This window comes from Myxine glutinosa, chromosome 5, assembly GCF_964187855.1.
Source record: "Myxine glutinosa chromosome 5, kmMyxGlut1.1, whole genome shotgun sequence".
In the NCBI taxonomy this organism is placed as follows: domain Eukaryota; kingdom Metazoa; phylum Chordata; class Myxini; order Myxiniformes; family Myxinidae; genus Myxine; species Myxine glutinosa.
The window spans coordinates 86,537,227-86,557,245 of record NC_136265.1 but is presented as its reverse complement, the minus strand read 5'-3'; the positions used below and the strand labels follow the sequence as shown (position 1 = coordinate 86,557,245).

The 20,019-nt window shown below is 47.5% G+C and overlaps 1 protein-coding gene across 1 annotated transcript in view; it reads right to left on the bottom strand.

Moving 5' to 3' along the window:
• Positions 1-281: 281 nt before the first annotated feature.
• LOC137415123 (uncharacterized) overlaps positions 282-20,019 on the bottom strand; it is an 83,055-nt gene continuing 63,317 nt past the window's right edge. Inside the window, exons 3-4 of the mRNA XM_078778308.1 lie at positions 1,134-2,469; positions 282-1,036 (exon numbers count right to left, since the gene is read on the bottom strand). Coding sequence (XP_078634434.1) covers positions 898-1,036; positions 1,134-2,469 — 1,475 coding nt within the window. The 3' untranslated portion in view covers positions 282-897. The remainder of the gene's footprint in view (positions 1,037-1,133; positions 2,470-20,019) is intronic.

Sequence of the window (20,019 nt, the reverse complement as noted above, 5' to 3'; positions counted from 1 at the left end):
CGCTCTATCACCAGCCTCGATTCAGTATACAAAAAAACAAAACAAAAAAAACAGAAAAGAACGGACCATGGTCAGGGAGGTGACGAAGAACACAATCACCACTCTGGCAGAACACCAGAGTTCCTTTGCTGAAATGCCAGAACCTGCCAGAAGGACAAGTCAATGCAGCATTTCACAAATCGAGGGTTTATGGAAGAGTGACTAAATGGAAGCCACTCCTGAGAAAAACGCACATAACAGTGTGCCTGGAGTTTGTAAAAAGGCACGTGAAAGACTGAGAGCATGAGGCAAAATATTCTTTATTAATATTAATATTCAAAATGTTCTGATGAGACGAAAATCAAATTATTTGGCCTGAATGCAAAGCACAATGTCCGGCGGAAGCAAAGCATAGCTTATAACCCATCCAACACCATTCTTACCGTGAAGCATGGAGGTGGCAGCATCATGCTATGTGGATGATTCTCAGCGGCAGGAAATGGGTGCCATTTTGGTGATGTGAAGTCAAACAAGTCATATTCACATTCAAACATTCACAATGTGCTCGTGTGTTTTAAGGCAGATTGAGTGAGTGAAAGACGTTTTGCAAATCGTGCATCAGTGTGGACATTGTCTCGTGTGACTTGTCAAGTAAACTTTCATGTGCTTTTCATGTGGAATGACCGATTAAAAGATTTTCTATAAATTGTGTTCTGGGCCCAGTCCTATTCCGCATTCTTGAATGATCTCTCTTCTGTATCCATCTTGTCCAACCTATGGATGCTCTCCTGCCTCTCATTCCTCCCCACACCCATCGTTTGCCCTAGCCTGCGTCTATCTCTTCCACGAGCCTCGGCTACATTAAAAAAAGGTAAAATAAAATGTGTTTCATGAGCTCAAATGATTTCATGAAGGTTTTTACACAAATTTGGCATTTGCATGCACACTCTCTTTGTTGGTAATCTCCTTGTTCTCCATAGTGAATTCCATGCGTTTTTCAGGTGGCATGACCGATTGAAAGATTCTCCACAAACTGTGCATTTGTATGGTCTTTCTCTGTTGTGATTATTATGTGTGGTTTAAGGTTGGATGATCGATTAAAAGATTTTCTTCAAGTTGTGCATTTGTATGGGCGTTCATCATTGTGAATGCTCATGTGCCTTTTCAGGGTGGATGATCGATTAAAAGATTTTCCACAACTTGTGCATTCGTATGGGCGTTCATCATTGTGAATGCTCATGTGCCTTTTCAGGATGGATGACTGGTTAAAAGATTTTCCACAAGTTGTACATTTGTATGGGTGTTCAGAATTGTGAATTCTCATGTGTGTTTTAAGGCTGGATGAGTCACTAAAAGATTTTCCACAACATGTACATTTGTATGGACGTTCACCATTGTGAATGCTCATGTGTATTTTAAGGTAGGATGACCGATTAAAAGATTTTCCACAACTTGTACATTTGTATGGGCGTTCATCATTATGAATTCTCATGTGTGATTTAAGGGTGGATGATTGATTAAAAGATTTTCCACAACTTGTACATTTGTATGGACGTTCACCATTGTGAATTCTCATGTGTGATTTAAGGTGGGATGACCGATTAAAAGATTTTCCACAACTTGTACATTTGTGTGGGCGTTCATCATTATGAATTCTCATGTGTGATTTAAGGGTGGATGATTGATTAAAAGATTTTCCACAACATGTACATTTGTATGGACGTTCACCATTGTGAATTCTCATGTGTGATTTAAGGTGGGATGACCGATTAAAAGATTTTCCACAACTTGTACATTTGTGTGGGCGTTCATCATTATGAATTCTCATGTGTGATTTAAGGTTGGATGATCGATTAAAAGATTTTCCACAACTTGTACATTTGTGTGGACGTTCACCATTGTGAATTCTCATGTGTGATTTAAGGTGGGATGACCGATTAAAAGATTTTCCACAACTTGTACATTTGTGTGGACGTTCACCATTGTGAATTCTCATGTGTGATTTAAGGTGGGATGAGTCACTAAAAGATTTTCCACAAGTTGTACATTTGTATGGGTGTTCAGCATTGTGAATTCTCATGTGTGTTTTAAGGTGGGATGACCGATTAAAAGATTTTCCACAACTTGTACATTTGTGTGGACGTTCACCATTGTGAATTCTCATGTGTGATTTAAGGTGGGATGAGTCACGAAAAGATTTTACACAAGTTGCGCATTTGTATGGGTTTTCAGCATTGTGAACTCTCATGTGCCTTTTAAGGTGGGATGAGTCACGAAAAGATTTTCCACAAGTTTTGCATTTGTATGGGCGTTCATCTTTCTTTCCTTTGTGAGCCTGGTGTAAATTATTTTGTGCAAACATTTCATTATTCATTTTGTTGTGTTTGTAAAAAGTCCTCTTGTTTGTTTCAGTTGGCGAGTCCTGCGGGCCAGTGTCTTCGCTGTTCATAAAAGTAGGTGCAGTCTCCCTTGTGGATTCAATGGATCCACCTGTAAATACAACATCACATGACCTGTCAAAAAAAATCTGATTTTGTTCAACACTCACAATATAATTCTGACGTATGTAAACAACTCCATGTGTATTTGTTCCACTGAAAAAAAGTTTTTAAAAAACTATTCTTAATGTAAATATACAGTACTGTGCAAAAGTTTGGGTTTTCCCCATGATATTTATACTTTAGGGTAAATTCATCCAATTGTCAGGGATAGGTCACTTGTTTATATTACTGTAAATCGATTGTTTCACATGCATTTGCAAAGGCAAACTGATGAAGTAAACTCGAGAGTTCATAGAACACGATACCCCCATGCAGTGTTCAACGATACACTTCAATTTTCATAAAATAATGATTTCAGATATCATCAAAAAAATCCCAAAGTTTCACGCTGTTGAAGCAGTCATATGCACCACCCTTATACATCAACCTATTTGACATGTCAAAGTACAACAAAACTGGATATTCTTGGGAGTATTAAAAGGTGATTTTGTTCCACAGTGTTCAAGTATATAATTCAATTTAAATTAAAAAAAGATTGCAAAGGTCGAATAAAGTTAATTAATTCTGAGTTTTCCCACCGTTGTACCCAGGACATCACCGGATCTTACACATTACATTACTTATTCATTCCTGTTGTTTGTATCCTTTATGAGGTCCTTCAAAACAGCAAGCTTCCTGTTTGGAATGATTTTCCATTTTGTTTGACTGACAGACAGGCAGAGTAAAAATATGATTTAACTCCTCTCTGCACATTGCACATGTACAATCGGATGATTTCAAATCCCAAGTATGTTAAAATGAAAGACTCGTCTTCCTATTTATGTTCAAAATAAAACATTAGATTTAAATAAGTTTTAAAAAGCAGGAGGACCGACGGGAGTTGTGGGAGATATGTTGAAGGCAGCAGGAAGTTGGGGTGTGAAGAGAATGGCAGAGATCTGTAATCTGGTGGTGAAAGAAGGTCGCATTCCAGTGGATTGGGAACTGAGTACCCTCGTCCCTCTATACAAGGGGAAAGGTGACCCTCTGGAGTGTGGCTCATACCGAGCGATAAAGTTATTGGAGCATGGAATTAAGGTATTGGAAAGGGTGTTGGAGAGGAGGATAAGGAAGAAGGTGAAGATCGACGAAATGCAGTTTGGATTTATGCCAGGAAGAGGAACGACAGACACGCTATTTATTGTGAGGCAGTTGCAGGAGAAGTACATGGAGAAGAGGAAGAAGTTGTTTCTTGGGTTTGTTGATCTGGAGAAAGCATTCGATAGGGTTCCAAGCGAAGTATTGACATGGGCATTGAGGAAGTTAGAAGTGGAGTAATGGTTGATCAGAGTTGTGATGGCAATGTACAAAAGAGCGCACACAGCTGCAAGGACGAAGGACGGGAACAGTGGTGAGTTTGAGGTGAAGGTGGGAGTGCATCAGGGGTCGGCACTAAGTCCACTACTATTTGTAGCTGTGATGGAGGTGCTGGCTCAGACCGTAAAGGAGGGTTTACCGTGGGAGTTGTTGTATGCAGATGATCTGGTGTTGATTGCGGAAAGTATGGATGGACTGAAGGAAAAGATGAACAAGTGGAAGGAATGTATGGAGACAAAAGGTCTGAAGGTGTATATAGGAAAGACGAAGGTGATGGCAAGTGGTAAAGCATGTGGTGAGGTGGAAAGAACTGGGAAGTGGCCATGTGCTGTGTGCAGGTAGGGTGTCGGAGTGAACTCCATTCAATGTACAATGTGCGCTGAGTGGGTTCATCAAAAATGTAGTGGTCTGAGAGGGTCATTAACCAGTGTGGCAGCTACATTCAAATGTAAGGTGTGCACAGAGGGAGCTGCAGATGGAGGAAATATTGAGTTGGATCTTGGAGATGGCGTGAAGCTGGAAGGTGTGAAAACATTTTGCTACCTCGGAGACATGCTGAATGGAGAAGGTGGATCAGACTCGGCAACGGTTGCTTGAGTGAGATGTGCATGGAAGAAGTTTCGGGAACTGAGTGGTGTGCTGATGAGGAGGGGAGTGTCGTTGAAGCTGAAGGGAAAGGTGTATGCTGCATGTGTGAGAAGTGTTATGATTTATGGGAGCGAGACATGGGTCATGAATGTAGAGCAGCAACGAAGGCTGGAAAGGGTGGAAATGCGAATGGTTTGGTGGATGTGCTGATTGTCGTTGAGAGAGAGGAAGACAAATGATGATTTGCGAAAGATGATGGGAATCGAGCCTGTGATTGATGCTGTGAAGAGGAACAGGTTGAGATGGTTTGGTCATGTGTTGAGGAAGGATGAAAGTGACTGGTTGAGAAGAGTGATGGAAATGAATGTAGAAGGAAGTAGAGGACGGGGAAGACCGAGAAAGACTTGGCTAAAGATGGTGGAAGAAGAAATGCGGGCAAGGGAGTTAACAAGGAGAGATGCAGAAAATAGGGCAAAATGGAGAAGATTGTCATGGGGACCGCAAGGCTGACCCCCGCTCTAGCAGGGAAAATGGCCTTAAAATGCATGTTGTTGTGTTGTTGTTCCTTGATCATAAACCGATGATCATAAACTGCTAAGATGAACAAGCGGACACAATTCAATTGCTTAACCCTGTTTTTCACTTCACATGCGCAGGGTAATAACTTGAGAGAGCAATCACATTGCAGACCCTTGCCAGGACTTATCTTTTGTGGTGTATTTTGTGCGGCAAATAAATGGAAGGATTTACGAAATGAAAGCACGTTGATTGCAAAAGAAAGGTATAAATGGTTTAAAGGGAAAAGGTCTGGTGTCAAGGAGCAAAGGTCAAAATTCTGAAAACGTCGAATGGGGTTTAAAATGTACATCATCGGCATCATCATCATCATCATCGTCGTGTTACGGCCATTTCCATGCTTGCACGTGTAAGCCGTGATTCACCGAATGGCTGCTTCGCCAAAAGGCATATTTGAGGAATGGTTTTTTTGTGGCCGGATGCCCTTCCTGACAGCACCACAGAATCAGCTGTGGACATAGCCTTTGTCTAAAGAGACACACCCTGCAAGGCAGCAGAGAAGAAGCCTCTCCTCAGTGAAAGACACATGAAAGCCCGCTTGGAGTTTGCAAAAAAGCACCTAACGGACTCTCAGACTGTGAGGAACAGGATTCTGTGGTCTGATGAAACCAAGATTGAACTGTTTGGCTTCCGTCTGGCCCACTCTGCAATAAAGCCCAGATCGGTGGAGTGTTGCAGTGATGGTTGTCCTTCTGGAAGTTTCTCCCATCTCCACACAGGATATCTGGAGCTCAGCCAGAGTGACCATCGGGTTCTTGGTCACCTCTTTTACCAAGGCCCTTCTCCACGGATTGCTCAGTTTGGCCGGGAGACCAGCTCTAGGAAGAGTCCTGGTTGTTCCAAACTTCTTCCATTTAAGAATTATGGAGGCCACTGTGTTCTTGGGAACCTTCAATGCAGCAGAATTTTTTTTTTGGAGGCTTCCCTAGATCTGTGCCTCGACACAATCCTGTCTCTGAGCTCTGCAGGCAGTTCCTTCATCCTCATGGCTTGGTTTTTGCTCTGATATGCATTGTCAGCTGTGAGACCTTATATAGAGAGGTGTGTGCCTTTCCAAATCATGTCCAATCAATTGAATTTACCACAGGTGGACTCCAATCAAGGTGAAGAAACATCTCAACGATGATCAAGAGAAATGGGAGGCACCTGAGCAAAATTTCAAGTGTCATAGCAAAGGGTATGAATATTTATGTCAATGTGATAGTTCAGTTTTTTCTTTTTAATAAATCTGCAAAACTTTCTAAAATCCTGTTTTCTATTTGTCATTATGGGGTATTGAGTGTAGATTGATGAGGGAAAAAAATGAATTTTAACGATTTCAGCATCAGGCTGCAACATAACAAAATGTGAAAAAAGTGAAGGGGTCTGAATACTTTCTGAATGCACTATAAAAACAGGCAGTCCACGGGTTACGAACGAGTTCCGTGAAGTCTGTCTAAGTCGAATTTGTATGTAAGTCAGAACAGTTGCGTACGGTTCACATCTAGCGTCAATTAGTCAAATGTTTGTCTGAGTATGTCGTATATATTTTACCAAAAACATCTATCGGTATAAAAAACATGAAAGAAACATTTCTTAAACTGTTTGGATAGAAAAGAAAAGATAATGATTGAAGGTTAACACTTAATCTCGTTCCAATTGATGTCTTGCAAACCTTGAAACGATCATACCTTGATATATCTCTCCGAGATGATGGGCCTGGTGTTGGAGAGGATGGACCTAGTGCTGGTCAATTTCCTCAAAGTCAACATCAAGGGTGGCTTGAACAGAGCTTTTCTCATATTTATCTTGTCTACCGCTCCCCTTATTATATACTTTGTGTGCTTGTTTGATTTTTTTTCTGTGTGATAAATGTTAGCTCTTTCACGAGCCTCGATTCTGTATACAACAACAACAAAAAGTTTTTTTTAAACTATATTAGAATAGGCTACTCGTGGGGTCACCCATGGGAATCCCACGGGCATGGACGTGTGTGACATTTGGACATCTTGATTTAGATGCTGCACATTCAATTTTACATTATGGTCACTGGCAATTCATCAGATCCAGAAATGGTGCAATGAACACAATTTATTTATTTATTTCACATATGTGACCCCTCACTCTTCTCCACCTGACACTTCCTCTCTCCACCCTCACGCCTCTCCAATCCCACTCCTCCTCACACTCCCCTCCAATACCTCCTCACACTCCCCTCCAATACCTCCTCACACTCCCCTCCAATACCTCCTCACGCCTCTCCAATCCCACTCCTCCTCACACTCCCCTCCAATACCTCCTCACACTCCCCTCCAATACCTCCTCACACTCCCCTCCAATACCTCCTCACACTCCCCTCCAATACCTCCTAACACTCCCCTCCAATACCTCCTCACACTCCCCTCCAATACCTCCTCACACTCCCCTCCAATACCTCCTCACACTCCCCTCCAATACCTCCTCACACTCCCCTCCAATACCTCCTCACACTCCCCTCCAATCGCTCCTCGCTCTCCTCTCCAATCGCTCCTCGCTCTCCTCTCCAATCGCTCCTCGCTCTCCTCTCCAATCGGCCCTCACTCTTCACTCTCCAACCCCTAGCTCCTCGCCCTCCACCCCCGAGCTCCTCGCTCTCCAACCACTCGCTACTCGCTCTCCAACCCCGAGCTCCTCGCTCTGCACCCCCGAGCTCCTCGCTCTGCACCCCCGAGCTCCTCGCTCTCCACCCCGAGCTCCTCGCTCTCCACCCCCGAGCTCCTCGCTCTCCACCCCCGAGCTCCTCGATCTCCAACGACTCGCTACTCGCTCTCCAACCCCTCGCTCCTCGCTCTCCAACCCCTCGCTCATCGCTCTCCAACCCCTCGCTCCTCGATCTCCAACCCCTCGCTCCTCGCTCTCCAACCCCTCGCTCCTCGCTCTCCAACCCCTCGCTCCTCGCTCTCCAACCCCTCGCTCCTCGCTCTCCAACCCCTCGCTCTCCAACCCCTCGCTCCTCGCTCTCCAACCCCTCGCTCCTCGCTCTCCAACCCCTCGCTCCTCGCTCTCCAACCCCTCGCTCCTCGCTCTCCAACCCCTCGCTCCTCGCTCTCCAACCCCTCGCTCCTCGCTCTCCAACCCCTCGCTCCTCGCTCTCCAACCCCTCGCTCCTCGCTCTCCAACCCCTCGCTCCTCAACCCCTCGCTCCTCGCTCTCCAACCCCTCGCTCCTCTCTCTCCAACCCCTCGCTCCCCAACCCCTTGATCCTCGCTCTCCAACCCCTCGCTCCTCGCTCTCCAACCCCTCGCTCCTCGCTCTCCAACCCCTCGCTCCTAGCTCTCCAACCCCTCGCTCCTCACTCTCCAACCCCTCGCTCCTCACTCTCCAACCCCTCGCTCCTCACTCTCCAACCCCTCGCTCCTCGCTCTCCAACCCCTCGCTCCTCGCTCTCCAACCCCTCGCTCCTCGCTCTCCAACCCCTCGCTCCTCAACCCCTCGCTCCTCGCTCTCCAACCCCTCGCTCCTCGCTCTCCAACCCCTCGCTCCCCAACCCCTTGATCCTCGCTCTCCAACCCCTCGCTCCTCGCTCTCCAACCCCTCGCTCTCCAACCCCTCGCTCCTCGCTCTCCAACCCCTCGCTCCTCAACCCCTCGCTCCTCGCTCTCCAACCCCTCGCTCCTCGCTCTCCAACCCCTCGCTCCCCAACCCCTCGCTCCTCGCTCTCCAACCCCAAGCTCCTCACTCTCCAATTTCTCGCTCCTCTCCAACCCCGAGCCCCTCACTCTCCAACCCCTAGCTCCTCACTCTCCAACCCGTAGCTCCTCACTCTCCAACCCCTAGCTCCTCAGCTCACTCTCCAACCCCTAACTCCTCTCCAATCCTCATCGTTGTTGCAGCAGCATCCTTTGCGAGTCTGTGATCACGTTCATCGAGGGTCTCGTTCTCCCGTCTCGTTCTTTTTCTTGCTGCAGTATCGTGGGGTCACCCGTGGGAATCCCACGGTTTGAGGCCTGTTTAGATCGGCCCGTGCTGTCTTTCTCTCTCACACAGGTTTATTTCAACTCAAATTCGATATATCATTTCATTTTTTAACAGTCGCATACATAGTTTTAGACTCGGTTGAAAAAAACGGGAAGAGAATCCCATGAAAGCTTCCGTTTATAGAACGAAATGAATTCTCAAAGGCTTGTAAAATAAAGCCCATTCATTGAGTCACCCTCATGATTTTATCTCAAATTCACCATCTGATTGAATTTTTATCGATGGTTTTAGACTCAGTGTCAGAAATAATTGAGAACATTCACGCACACACGGGAAAATGTAGAGGTACATTTTTAAAAATCGCGCTGCGATGATACACGAAAATACACCGCCTAAAATAACAGTCGGGGAAAATGTCGACATATATTAAAAATTCGCTTTTTCTTTTCCCTTAAGATATATTACTTTTACTTTTGATGACAGTCATCACAAAAACGACATATATTTCTTCGTTCTCATTTCATTCAACATTATTATCCGGAAGTAAAATATGCTTCAGGAAATTACCGAGAGATATTTCTTCGTTTTTTTTTTTTATTAGTTATGTGCGCATACACTTGAAATAGGTTTATTTGAAATCTTTAATTTTCACAATGTAATTTACTTGCCATTTGTCATTTGATGATTACGAGACACTTCCTCTTGAGGATCGTAACAATTCATGCGTTGCGTGGAAACTTCCATTTCCAAAATGAACGACGGTCGATGAAGAACGCAGACTTTAACTGGATGCAGCAAGAAAACGAATGAGACGGGTGAATGAGTCCGTCGACGAACGTCAATTGTTACATGCTCCTACCCAAACCCCGGCCACGGTGTACCTCCGAGCCCCGAAAGGAGTCCCGGCAGGAAGATGTGCTATTATGTGTGCCAATGACCAATGGTGAAACCACACCAATCAATTGTTACAAAAACCAAGTATTGTATTAAAACCACACAATAATAACAAGTAACGCACGTACAAGAAAACCTCACTTGCACAGCAAACACCATATAATTTCTATGGTGGTACCACCAATTTCCTGAATCAATAACTCACGGTATTCCAACGTGAGCAATCGGTAACATCCCCCAAAGTCACGGTGTCAGGATACCAGGGCCAAAGTCGATCCCCTTGGCTCTCGCGATCACAAGAAAAGGTCGAACTGAGACCTGAACCCAGAACGGCTAACAGTCGACGCTGCAGACGAGCCGCTTGGTGAGGTGTCGGGACGACGTCGGTCCGGTAAAAGTTCACCCAAAAGGCGACTGGAAATTCACACCTTCGGTTCATCAGACAATGACGCTGATATGAACGATCAGCAGTTCCCAAGCGTAGAACCGCGAATTCCCAAGCAACATCCACGACACACACGAGAACCAGGCGAAGGGCTGGTGCGAGGTGAAATGGTGGACGGGCCCGTAATGGAGGCGTACCTGCTCTCCAGTGCCGATTCACTTTCGGAACCAAAAGCAAAACCTGCCACGCAGGTTTATTTGCCACAGCAATAACGACACTGTCACAGGAATCCCTTTCCGGAGGAAACCAATATTCGCTCGTGACCAATGTCCACCAGCGTCCGCTCGACACCTCGAAGCAGATCGGCCTTCCTTTCCCGATCTCACTCGATCCGCTCGCCCGCCACTTCTTCTTTATCCGTTTTCCCCCTCACCCATCTTGTTTTCCTTCTGAGACATTATTTTTATCTTTGAAAACAGTTATCTCCATTTCACATTCAAACTGTAACATTGCAACAATAATAGTACATGAAACTAAAAATGCTTCAAGTGGATGACAACCACAAAGACGGAAGTGACGAATCCAGAACACAATGCAGACTTGAACAGGATGCAGCAAGAACAAGCGTTACGCCTCGGTCCCCCGTCGGTGAAGTGATGTGTGTTGACAAAGTGGAAGACGCAGAAAACATGGAAGAGTCGATAATATTTGAAAGTGGGTTGGAGACACACCCGATTAGAAGTTAGTAGTTCGTTTATTTTTCAAGATATTCTGCTCACAAGGGTCAGACATACATGGCGGAGGCCATCTTGGATTTTGAAGTGGCAACCCAATTTTCAACAGCGTTCTTCCTGATGCGTAGATACACCCACACACCAGATTAGAAGTTAGTAGTTCGTTTATTTTTCAAGATATTTCGCTCACAAGGTTCAGACATATATGGTGGTGGCCATCTTGGATTTTGACGTGGTGACCGAATTTTCAATAGCGTTCTTCCTTTTGCCTTGATACACCCACACACCAAATTAGAATTCGGCCCTTCGCTGACGCACGGACGTCCGCACGCAACGAGACGAGACGGGAGAACCGCACAGGATGCTGCTGCAACAACGATGAGGAGGGTTGGAGAGGAGCGAGAGGTTGGAGAGGAGTTAGGGGTTGGAGAGGAGTTAGGGGTTGGAGAGGAGTTAGGGGTTTGGAGAGTAAGGAGATAGGGGTTGGAGAGTAAGGAGCGCGGGGTTGGAGAGTAAGGAGCTAGGGGTTGGAGAGTAAGGAGCTAGGGGTTGGAGAGGAGCGAGAAATTGGAGAGGAGTGAGGGGTTGCAGAGTGAGGAGCAAGGGGTTGGAGAGTGAGGAGCTCGGGGTTGGAGAGTGAGGGGATAGGGGTTGGAGAGTGAGGAGCAAGGGGTTGGAGAGTGAGGAGCAAGGGGTTGGAGAGCGAGGAGTTGGAGAGTGAGGAGCGAGGGGTTGGAGAGTGAGGAGATAGGGGTTGGAGAGTGAGGAGCTAGGGGCTGGAGAGTGAGGAGCTAGGGGCTGGAGAGTGAGGAGCTAGGGGCTGGAGAGTGAGGAGCTAGGGGCTGGAGAGTGAGGAGCTCAGGGTTGGAGAGTGAGGAGCTCGGGGTTGGAGAGGAGCGAGAAATTGGAGAGGAGCGAGAAATTGGAGAGGAGCGAGAAATTGGAGAGGAGCGAGAAATTGGAGAGGAGCGAGAAATTGGAGAGGAGCGAGAAATTGGAGAGGAGCGAGAAATTGGAGAGGAGCGAGAAATTAGAGAGGAGCGAGGAGTTGGAGAGCGAGGAGCGAGGGGTTGGAGAGCGAGGAGCGAGGGGTTGGAGAGCGAGGGGCGAGGGGTTGGAGAGCGAGGGGCGAGGAGTTGAAGAGTGAGGAGCGAGGAGTTGAAGAGTGAGGGGCGAGGGGTTGGAGAGTGAGGAACGAGGAGTTGGAGAGTGAGGGGCAAGGGGTTGGAGAGCGAGGAGCGATGGGTTGGAGAGCGAGGAGCTCGGGGTTGGACAGTGAGGGGCAAGGGGTTGGAAAGCGAGGAGCAAGGGGTTGGAAAGCGAGGAGCAAGGGGTTGGAGAGCGAGGAGCTAGGGGTTGGAGAGCGAGGCGCCAGGGGTTGGAGAGCGAGGAGCTAGGGGTTGGAGAGCGAGGAGCTCGGGGTTGGAGAGCGAGGAGCTAGGGGTTGGGGAGAGAGGAGCGAGGGGTTGGAGAGTGAGGAGCTCGGTGTTGGAGAGTGAGGAGCAAGGAGTTGGAGAGTGAGGGCCGATTGGTGCGGAGAGTGCGGAGCGATTGGAGAGGCGAGTGAGGGGCGATTGGAGAGGAAAGTGAGGCGCTATTAGAGAGGAGAGTGAGGAGCGATTGTAGGGGCGTGTGAGGCATTGGAGAAGAGGGCGAGGGATTGGAGAGGAATGTGAGGAGGGATTGGAGATGAGTGTGAGGAGGTATTGGAGGGGAGTGAGAGGAGCGATTGGAGGGGTGTGTGAGGAGCGATTGGAGAGGAGTGTGAGGGATTGGAGTGGAGTGTGAGGGATTGGAGAGGAGTGTGAGGACGTATTGGAATGGAGTGTGAGGAAGTATTGGAATGGAGTGTGAGGAGGTATTGGAGGGGAGTGTGAGGAGGAGTGGGATTGGATAGGCGTGAGGGTGGAGAGGAGAGTGTCAGGTGGAGAGGAGTGAGGGGTCACATATGTGAAATAAATAAATTGTGTTCATTACACCATTTCTGGATCTGATGAATTGCCAATAACCATTTTGTAAAATTGAAAGTGCAGCATCTAAATCAAGATGTCCAAATGTCACACACGCCCATGCCCATGGGATTCCAACGGGTGACCCCACTATTTTTTTTAAATAATAGGCTTCATGTAGGTCGGTACGTAAGTACGGGCGTGCGTAAGTCGGTCGTTCGTAATCCGGGGACTGCCTGCATATTGGTCAGTTTGGCCGGGCGGCCAGCCCCAGGAAGAGTCCTGGTTGTTCCAAACTTCTTGAGAAGTTGAGAAACTTGAGATTGCGGGGGTTGTTGCAGGAGAAGAGATGTTATTTGTGTGGAGGTTTGGGAACGGTGCAGCATGCACCGAGTGCATGCTCATTGCTCAGTAGCATTGGCAGCAGGACAATACAGGTGGCGACATGATCAGGTGCTGGCGGTGGTGATGCAGATGGTGCAACAAGTGGTGCTGAGGTCGAGAGAGAGAAGAGTGGAGAAGGAGACTGATGGGGGAGAGGTGTTGTTTGTCAAAGAGGGCCAAGTGGTAAGAGGTGGAAAGAGGAGGAGGTGGAAAGCAAGAGGGCTGTCAGATGCTTGTGATTGGCAGGTGGTGGCAGACCTAAAGCCACAATTGGTATTCCCAGAGGAGATCTGTGTGTCAAGGTTGCGGCCTGACATTGTCATTTGGTCAGGTGCAACAAGACAGGTCACCTCAGGGGATTTGTCTGTACCTTGGGAAGAGAACATGGAGGAGGTGCACGAGAGGAAGAGAGGAAAGTACAGTGAGCTGGAGGCAGAGTGTCGGGAGAAGGGTTGGCGAGTTTCTTGTCAGCCATTTGAGGTGGGGTGTGGAGGGTGTATTGGCAATTCCTTTTCTGCATTTCTTACTCGGCTTGGTTTGTGTGGGACAGAAAGGAGGAGGATGTGTAACAAAGTGGCCCAGGTTGCCCTGAAAGGCTCACTTTGGATATGGAGGAAGTTTATGGAAGCACGTCGAACGTTGTAGGTTGAGGTTACGGAATAGAAATGGAGATGTGTGAATGGTGTGGGTGTGTGTGTGTGTGTGTGTGTGTGTGTGTGTGTGTGTGTGTGTGTGTGTGTCAATGATCTGGTGTGTTTTGTTGGTGAGTGGTGAAGGGTAGAAAGGTGGGTGTTTGAGTGTTCCACCATGTTCACTTGTTTGGTGCTGTGGATCCTGGAACAACAACAACAACATGCATTTTAAGGGCCATTTTCCCTGCTAGAGCGGGGGTTAGCCTTGCGGTCCCCATGACAATCTTCTCCATTTTGCCCTATTTTCTGCATCTCTCCTTGTTAACCCCCTTGCCCGCATTTATTCTTCCACCATCTTCAGCCAAGTCTTTCTCGGTCTTCCCCGTCTTCTACTTCCTTCTACATTCATTTCCATCACTCTTCTCAACCAGTCACTTTCATCCTTCCTCAACACATGACCAAACCATCTCAACCTGTTCCTCTTCACAACATCAATCACAGGCTCTATTCCCATCATCTTTCGCAATTCATCATTTGTCTTCCTCTCTCTCAACGATACTCCGCACATCCGTCGAACCATTCGCATTTCCACCCTTTCCAACCTTCGTTGCTGCTCTACGTTCATTACCCATGTCTCGCTCCCATAAATCATAACACTTCTCACACATGCAGCATACACCTTTCCCTTCAGCTTCAACGACACTCCCCTCATCATCAGCACGCCACTCAATTCCCGAAACCTCTTCCATGCACATCTCACTCGAGCAAGGACGGACGGACGGATCTCGAAGCGGAGAAGCGGAGAAACCTCTTCCATGCACATCTCACTCGAGCAACCGTTGCCGAGTCTGATCCACCTTCTCCATTCAGCATGTCTCCGAGGTAGCAAAATGTTTTCACACCTTCCAGCTTCACGCCGTCTCCAAGATCCAACTCAACATTTCCTCCATCTGCAGCTCCCTCTGTGCACTCCTTACATTTGAATGTAGCTGCCACACTGGTTAATGACCCTCTCAGACCGCCTACATTTTTGATGAACCCACTCAGCACACATTGTACATTGAATGGAGTTCACTCCGACACCCTTTCTACACACAGCACAGGGCCACTTCCCAGTTCTTTCCACCTCACCACATGCTTTACCACTTGCCATCACCTTCATCTTTCCGATATTCACCTTCAGACCTTTTGTCTCCATACATTCCTTCCACGTGTTCATCTTTTCCTTCAGTCCATCCATACTTTCCGCAATCAACACCAGATCATCTGCATACAACAACTCCCACGGTAAACCCTCCTTTACGTTCTGAGCCAGCACCTCCATCACAGCTGCAAATAGTAGTGGACTTAGTACCGACCCCTGATGCACTCCCACCTTCACCTCAAACTCACCACTGTTCCCGTCCTTCGTCCTTACAGCTGCGCGCGCTCTTTTGTACATTGCCATCACTACTCTGATCAACCATTCCTCGACTCCTAACTTCCTCAATGCCCATGTCAATACTTTGCGTGGAACCTGATCGAATGCTTTCTCCAGATCAACAAATCCAAGAAACAACTTCTTCCTCTTCTCCATGTACTTCTCCTGCAACTGCCTCACAATGAAAAGCACGTCTGTCGTTCCTCTTCCTGGCATAAATCCAAACTGCATTTCGACGATCACTTTCTTCCTTATCCTCACCTCCTCTCCAACACCCTTTCCAATACCTTCATTCCATGCTCCAATAACTTTATCGCTCGGTACGAGCCACACTCCAGAGGGTCACCTTTCCCCTTGTATAGAGGGACGAGGGTACTCAGTTCCCAATCCACTGGAATGCGGCCTTCTTTCACCACCAGATTACAGATCTCTGTCATTCTCTTCACACCCCAACTTCCTGCTGCCTTCAACATATCTCCCACAACTCCCGTCGGCCCTCCCGCTTTTCTACCCTTCATTGCTTTTATCGCTTCCTCAACTTCCTTCTCAGTTATCTTCTCTGCCGGTCCTAAAACTGGGTTACTCTCTATGTTGCCATCCCATTCATTCTCTGTATTCAACAGCATTTCCATATATCTTTTCCATCTTCCTTTAATTCCATCTGGGTCGACAACGATTTGTCCCACTTCATCCTTCAAGCAGCTCACCCCCATCACATCACACCTCTCTTTCGCTATCTGCTTTGCAATCCTGAATACTGCTTTCTGACCCTCTTCTGAATCCAAGCGTTCTCCGAACATTTTCCTCCATGCCTCCTGCGCCTTTGCTACCTCTTTCTTTGCAGCCTTCCTGGCTGCCTTATAACTTTCATGCTCTGCTGTTTCTGCTCCCGTACCCTTCGCCTCCTGCCACTCCTTGAACTTCTTCCTCTTCTCGTCAATCCTCTTTCCAACTTCATTATCCCACCACCATGTTTCCGAGTGCCTCGGTGGTCCTTTTGTCCATCCACATACCTCACCAATGGCTCCCAACAGACTAGCTTTCATTGACATCCAACCACTTTCAAGCTCAACCACATCATCCTCGACCCTACTCAGCCTCTCTTTGAATGCCTCCCTTACTGTCACCTCTTTCAACCTCCACACCTTCATTCTCGGTTGGTACTTCACCCGCCGAGCCCTCCTCGCACCTTTCACCCTTACGTCGCAGACAACCAAGTGGTGCTGTGAAACAGCCTCCTCCCCCGGGATCACCTTTGTGTCTCGGAGGTGCCCCCTATCTCGCCTACGCACCATCAGGTAGTCAACGGTTGTCGTCGACCCACCTGACGTGTATGTAACAAGCTTATTATCCTCTTTCTGGAACTGAGTATTACAAATCAACAAATCAGCTCCATCAGCAAACTCCAAAATCCTTTCACCTTCTCCATTTCTCACACCATATCCGTAACCCCCATGAACTCCGTCAAAACCATCCATACTCCTTCCCACATGTCCATTTAGGTCTCCTCCTACCACAACAACTTCCTCATCTTTCACGTTTTCCATCAGCTTCTCTATCGCACACCAGAACTTGTCCTTCTCTTCATCGCTCCGACCAACCTGCGGAGCATATGCCGAGATGACGTTCACCAAGAGCTTTCCAATCATCATTTTCACCATCATCAACCTATCACTCACTCTAGTCACACTCACCACACTGTCTACAAACTCCTCAGAAAACAGGACACCAACACCATTCACGCCCTCCAGGCACCCTTGCCACACAAACTTGTATTTCTGTCCCTGCCTACCCTTCACCATTCTCACACCACTTCCCTTCCATCTCGTCTCTTGCACACAACATATGTCCACTCTTCTTCTGACCAATACTTCCACCACTTCTCCTGATCTCCCTGTCATTGTCCCTACATTCCATGTCCCAAACCTCAGAAACCGATCTCCACTTCGGGCTGTACCCTGCCCACATGTAGTTGTAATTGTCATGGTTCTCTTTTTGAGGCAATGTTTTTTTTTTATGGCCGGATGCCCTTCCTGACGCCAACCCTCTTAGTCGCCTCCTACGACACGCAAGGATACGGCGTACCTATTCTTATCCAGGGTACACACTGGGAAACGTTTAAAACATGCAAATCCTGGGGGGGGGGGGGGGGGGGGTGGGGGGGATCACCGCTGCGGTTTAAACATATTTAAATAAATAAATATTTAAACAAAACCATGAAAACAATCTGGGAAAAGTCTCTAAGTGAGAACGTGGATTTGAGAAAGCAGGAGCAGAGGTGAAAGAACAAACGAGAATATAGGGGCGTGGCACAAGTCGAGACGAGGAGGCCGCACGAGACACCAGGCCGCACGAGGCGCGGACAAAGAAACGACTAATTACACACAAATTTGCAACAACTACAAAACTAAAACCAAATAGAAACACACAATAACACATACACAACAAAATACGCAGCGGAAATTTGACAAAGAAACGAACGGGAAAACACTCAAACTTTGATGCCGTGGAGAGATCAAAGCAAGCCCCGTCACTCGAGGGACCGGAAACGGATCCTGGAAGTGGAGGCGATTTTGTTGTTGTAGTCTGCGTTCGGAAGCTGGAAGCGGCTCCTGGAAGTGGAGGCGATTTTGTTGTTGTAGTCTGCGTTCGCACTGGCTGGGTGTGGGGGTATGTACGCATCCAGGTGTAGTTGCTGCATGTGGAGGTGTTGTAAAATCAAAAGATATGGTAAATTTGTTTGATTTCACTCCAGATTTGGAGATTATTTAAACGACACAATCCTCATATCCGAATCCAGATTTTGATGAAATGCTTCAATTATGCAATGATAAATCAATCGTGTTTCCAAGGCAAGGCACGTTTGAGTAGGCTGAAACAAAATGGCGGCTTAAGAACCCAGCGAGGTGCAGTGGGATGACCAAGATGGTGGGCCACTATATTGGTGAGCCACCAAATCAGGTTATAACATACCCAAAAAGCCGATTCAATAAACACCCAGTTTTCAGCATTGCAATCTGTTAGAGGTCCAGGTGTCTGCATGAAAAGTTTGGGGCCACTTGGTTTCATGGTTTTGGAGTTATGGAGGAGACAGACGGATGGACAGACACTGCCTTTTAATTTACACGCTTTATTTAACTTCATCTGAATTTTGTTTGTTTGTCCCGTTTCAAATCTTTGAGCCGTTCATTTTCTAGGTTCCATATGTCCGAGAGACCTGAAATTTGGCCCACGGTTCTCTTTTCCAGTACATTTTCATTGATCAAAATTTAATTTAAAAAAATAGGTTTAAAACTTTTTAAAAATAAAAGTTTGTAGCCCTAAAACATGTTTTTTCGTTTACTTGTTATTATATATAGATTGTCGCGTGACCGTCTTTGATTAATATCAGGCGGTCACGGATGCCGATCGCGAAGGCCTTCGCCCCTGAGGCGAGAACTCAATGGCCGACTCCGAAACCAAAAAGCTACACCAAAGCACGTGGGATGGAGGGGAGCGGCGAGAGCCCTGAAGCCATACCTATTGAATCAACCACACGGAAAACTGCGTTCAAGTATGTACAGCAAAATAATACAAGGGTTTATTCAAAATAAAAGCAAGGACAGGAAAACGCGATAATAAATCTAATAAGAAACCGAAATTGGGATCCCACACACTGACTTCAGAAACAAGAACAAAGGAATGTGAATACGAAAGAAAATGTCTCGTCGTGTAAAGTGTAACCGCGGAGCTCGGGCTTATCTGGTCTTTGTCGTCTTCAGTGTAACGCGGCCCTCTCCGCCCGCCTCCGAGCACCACCAGGCCTCGTCGGTTCAACGGTACACCACGAGGTCCCTCGCTCCAAAGGTCCAACGCAGGGCTGCACGACGCTAGCGAACCCCACTCGGGCTGCCGGCCGGGACTAAAGCTGCTCGAGCTGTAACTCTCCACTCGACCAGGGACAGGACTCTCCAAACTCGGGATCGCACCGGGACTGCCAACTCAAGCCGTGAACTGCGAACCGAACTGGTCAACTGCTCTGAACCAACTCACTTTCAGACTCGCGTTCGGCGCTCGCTGATCTCTCCTTTCGAACCAACAAACGCGAACTAACTGCTCTCAACCAACTCCACGCAACTCACTCACTCCAACCAAAGTCCTACCGCGCCTCATATCACTCCGCGGCGGTCACGTCAGCCTTGGCGCGCTGCCAACCAATCAGCCTCCTCCACCGACTCGCCCAGGTGCACGCCCACTGCGTCACTCCCACTCCCTGCTCCTGGTGTCATTCTGCATGCTATTGGAGGTGGACAGTCCTCTCCGGAGGTGTAGGTGGTGGCGGCCATTATCGGCGGTGTCCTGGCCTGGTTTCCTTTTGCCGGTTCTCTTTCACAGTCATGTCAGGGAAGGGCGTCACTTGGTGTTGCGCTGAGGACTAGTCGGAATGTCTCTGTGGTGTGCAGTGGCAAAAGGGACAAAGGTTTGGCGAGGCAGGTGAGGCCACACAGGGGCGCTACTCTTTAATCCCGAACTCTACTTAACACACGAACCTACTGGTAGATTCACAAGTATACTCCTTACCCGACAAAACGCCTACACATGAAGAACTTATTACAGGGTCAGATTCCTTTCCGCGACACCTCGAAGCATGTTACCTACTCAGCTCTCTCTGCTCTACATATCACGACCCAACAGACATATATATG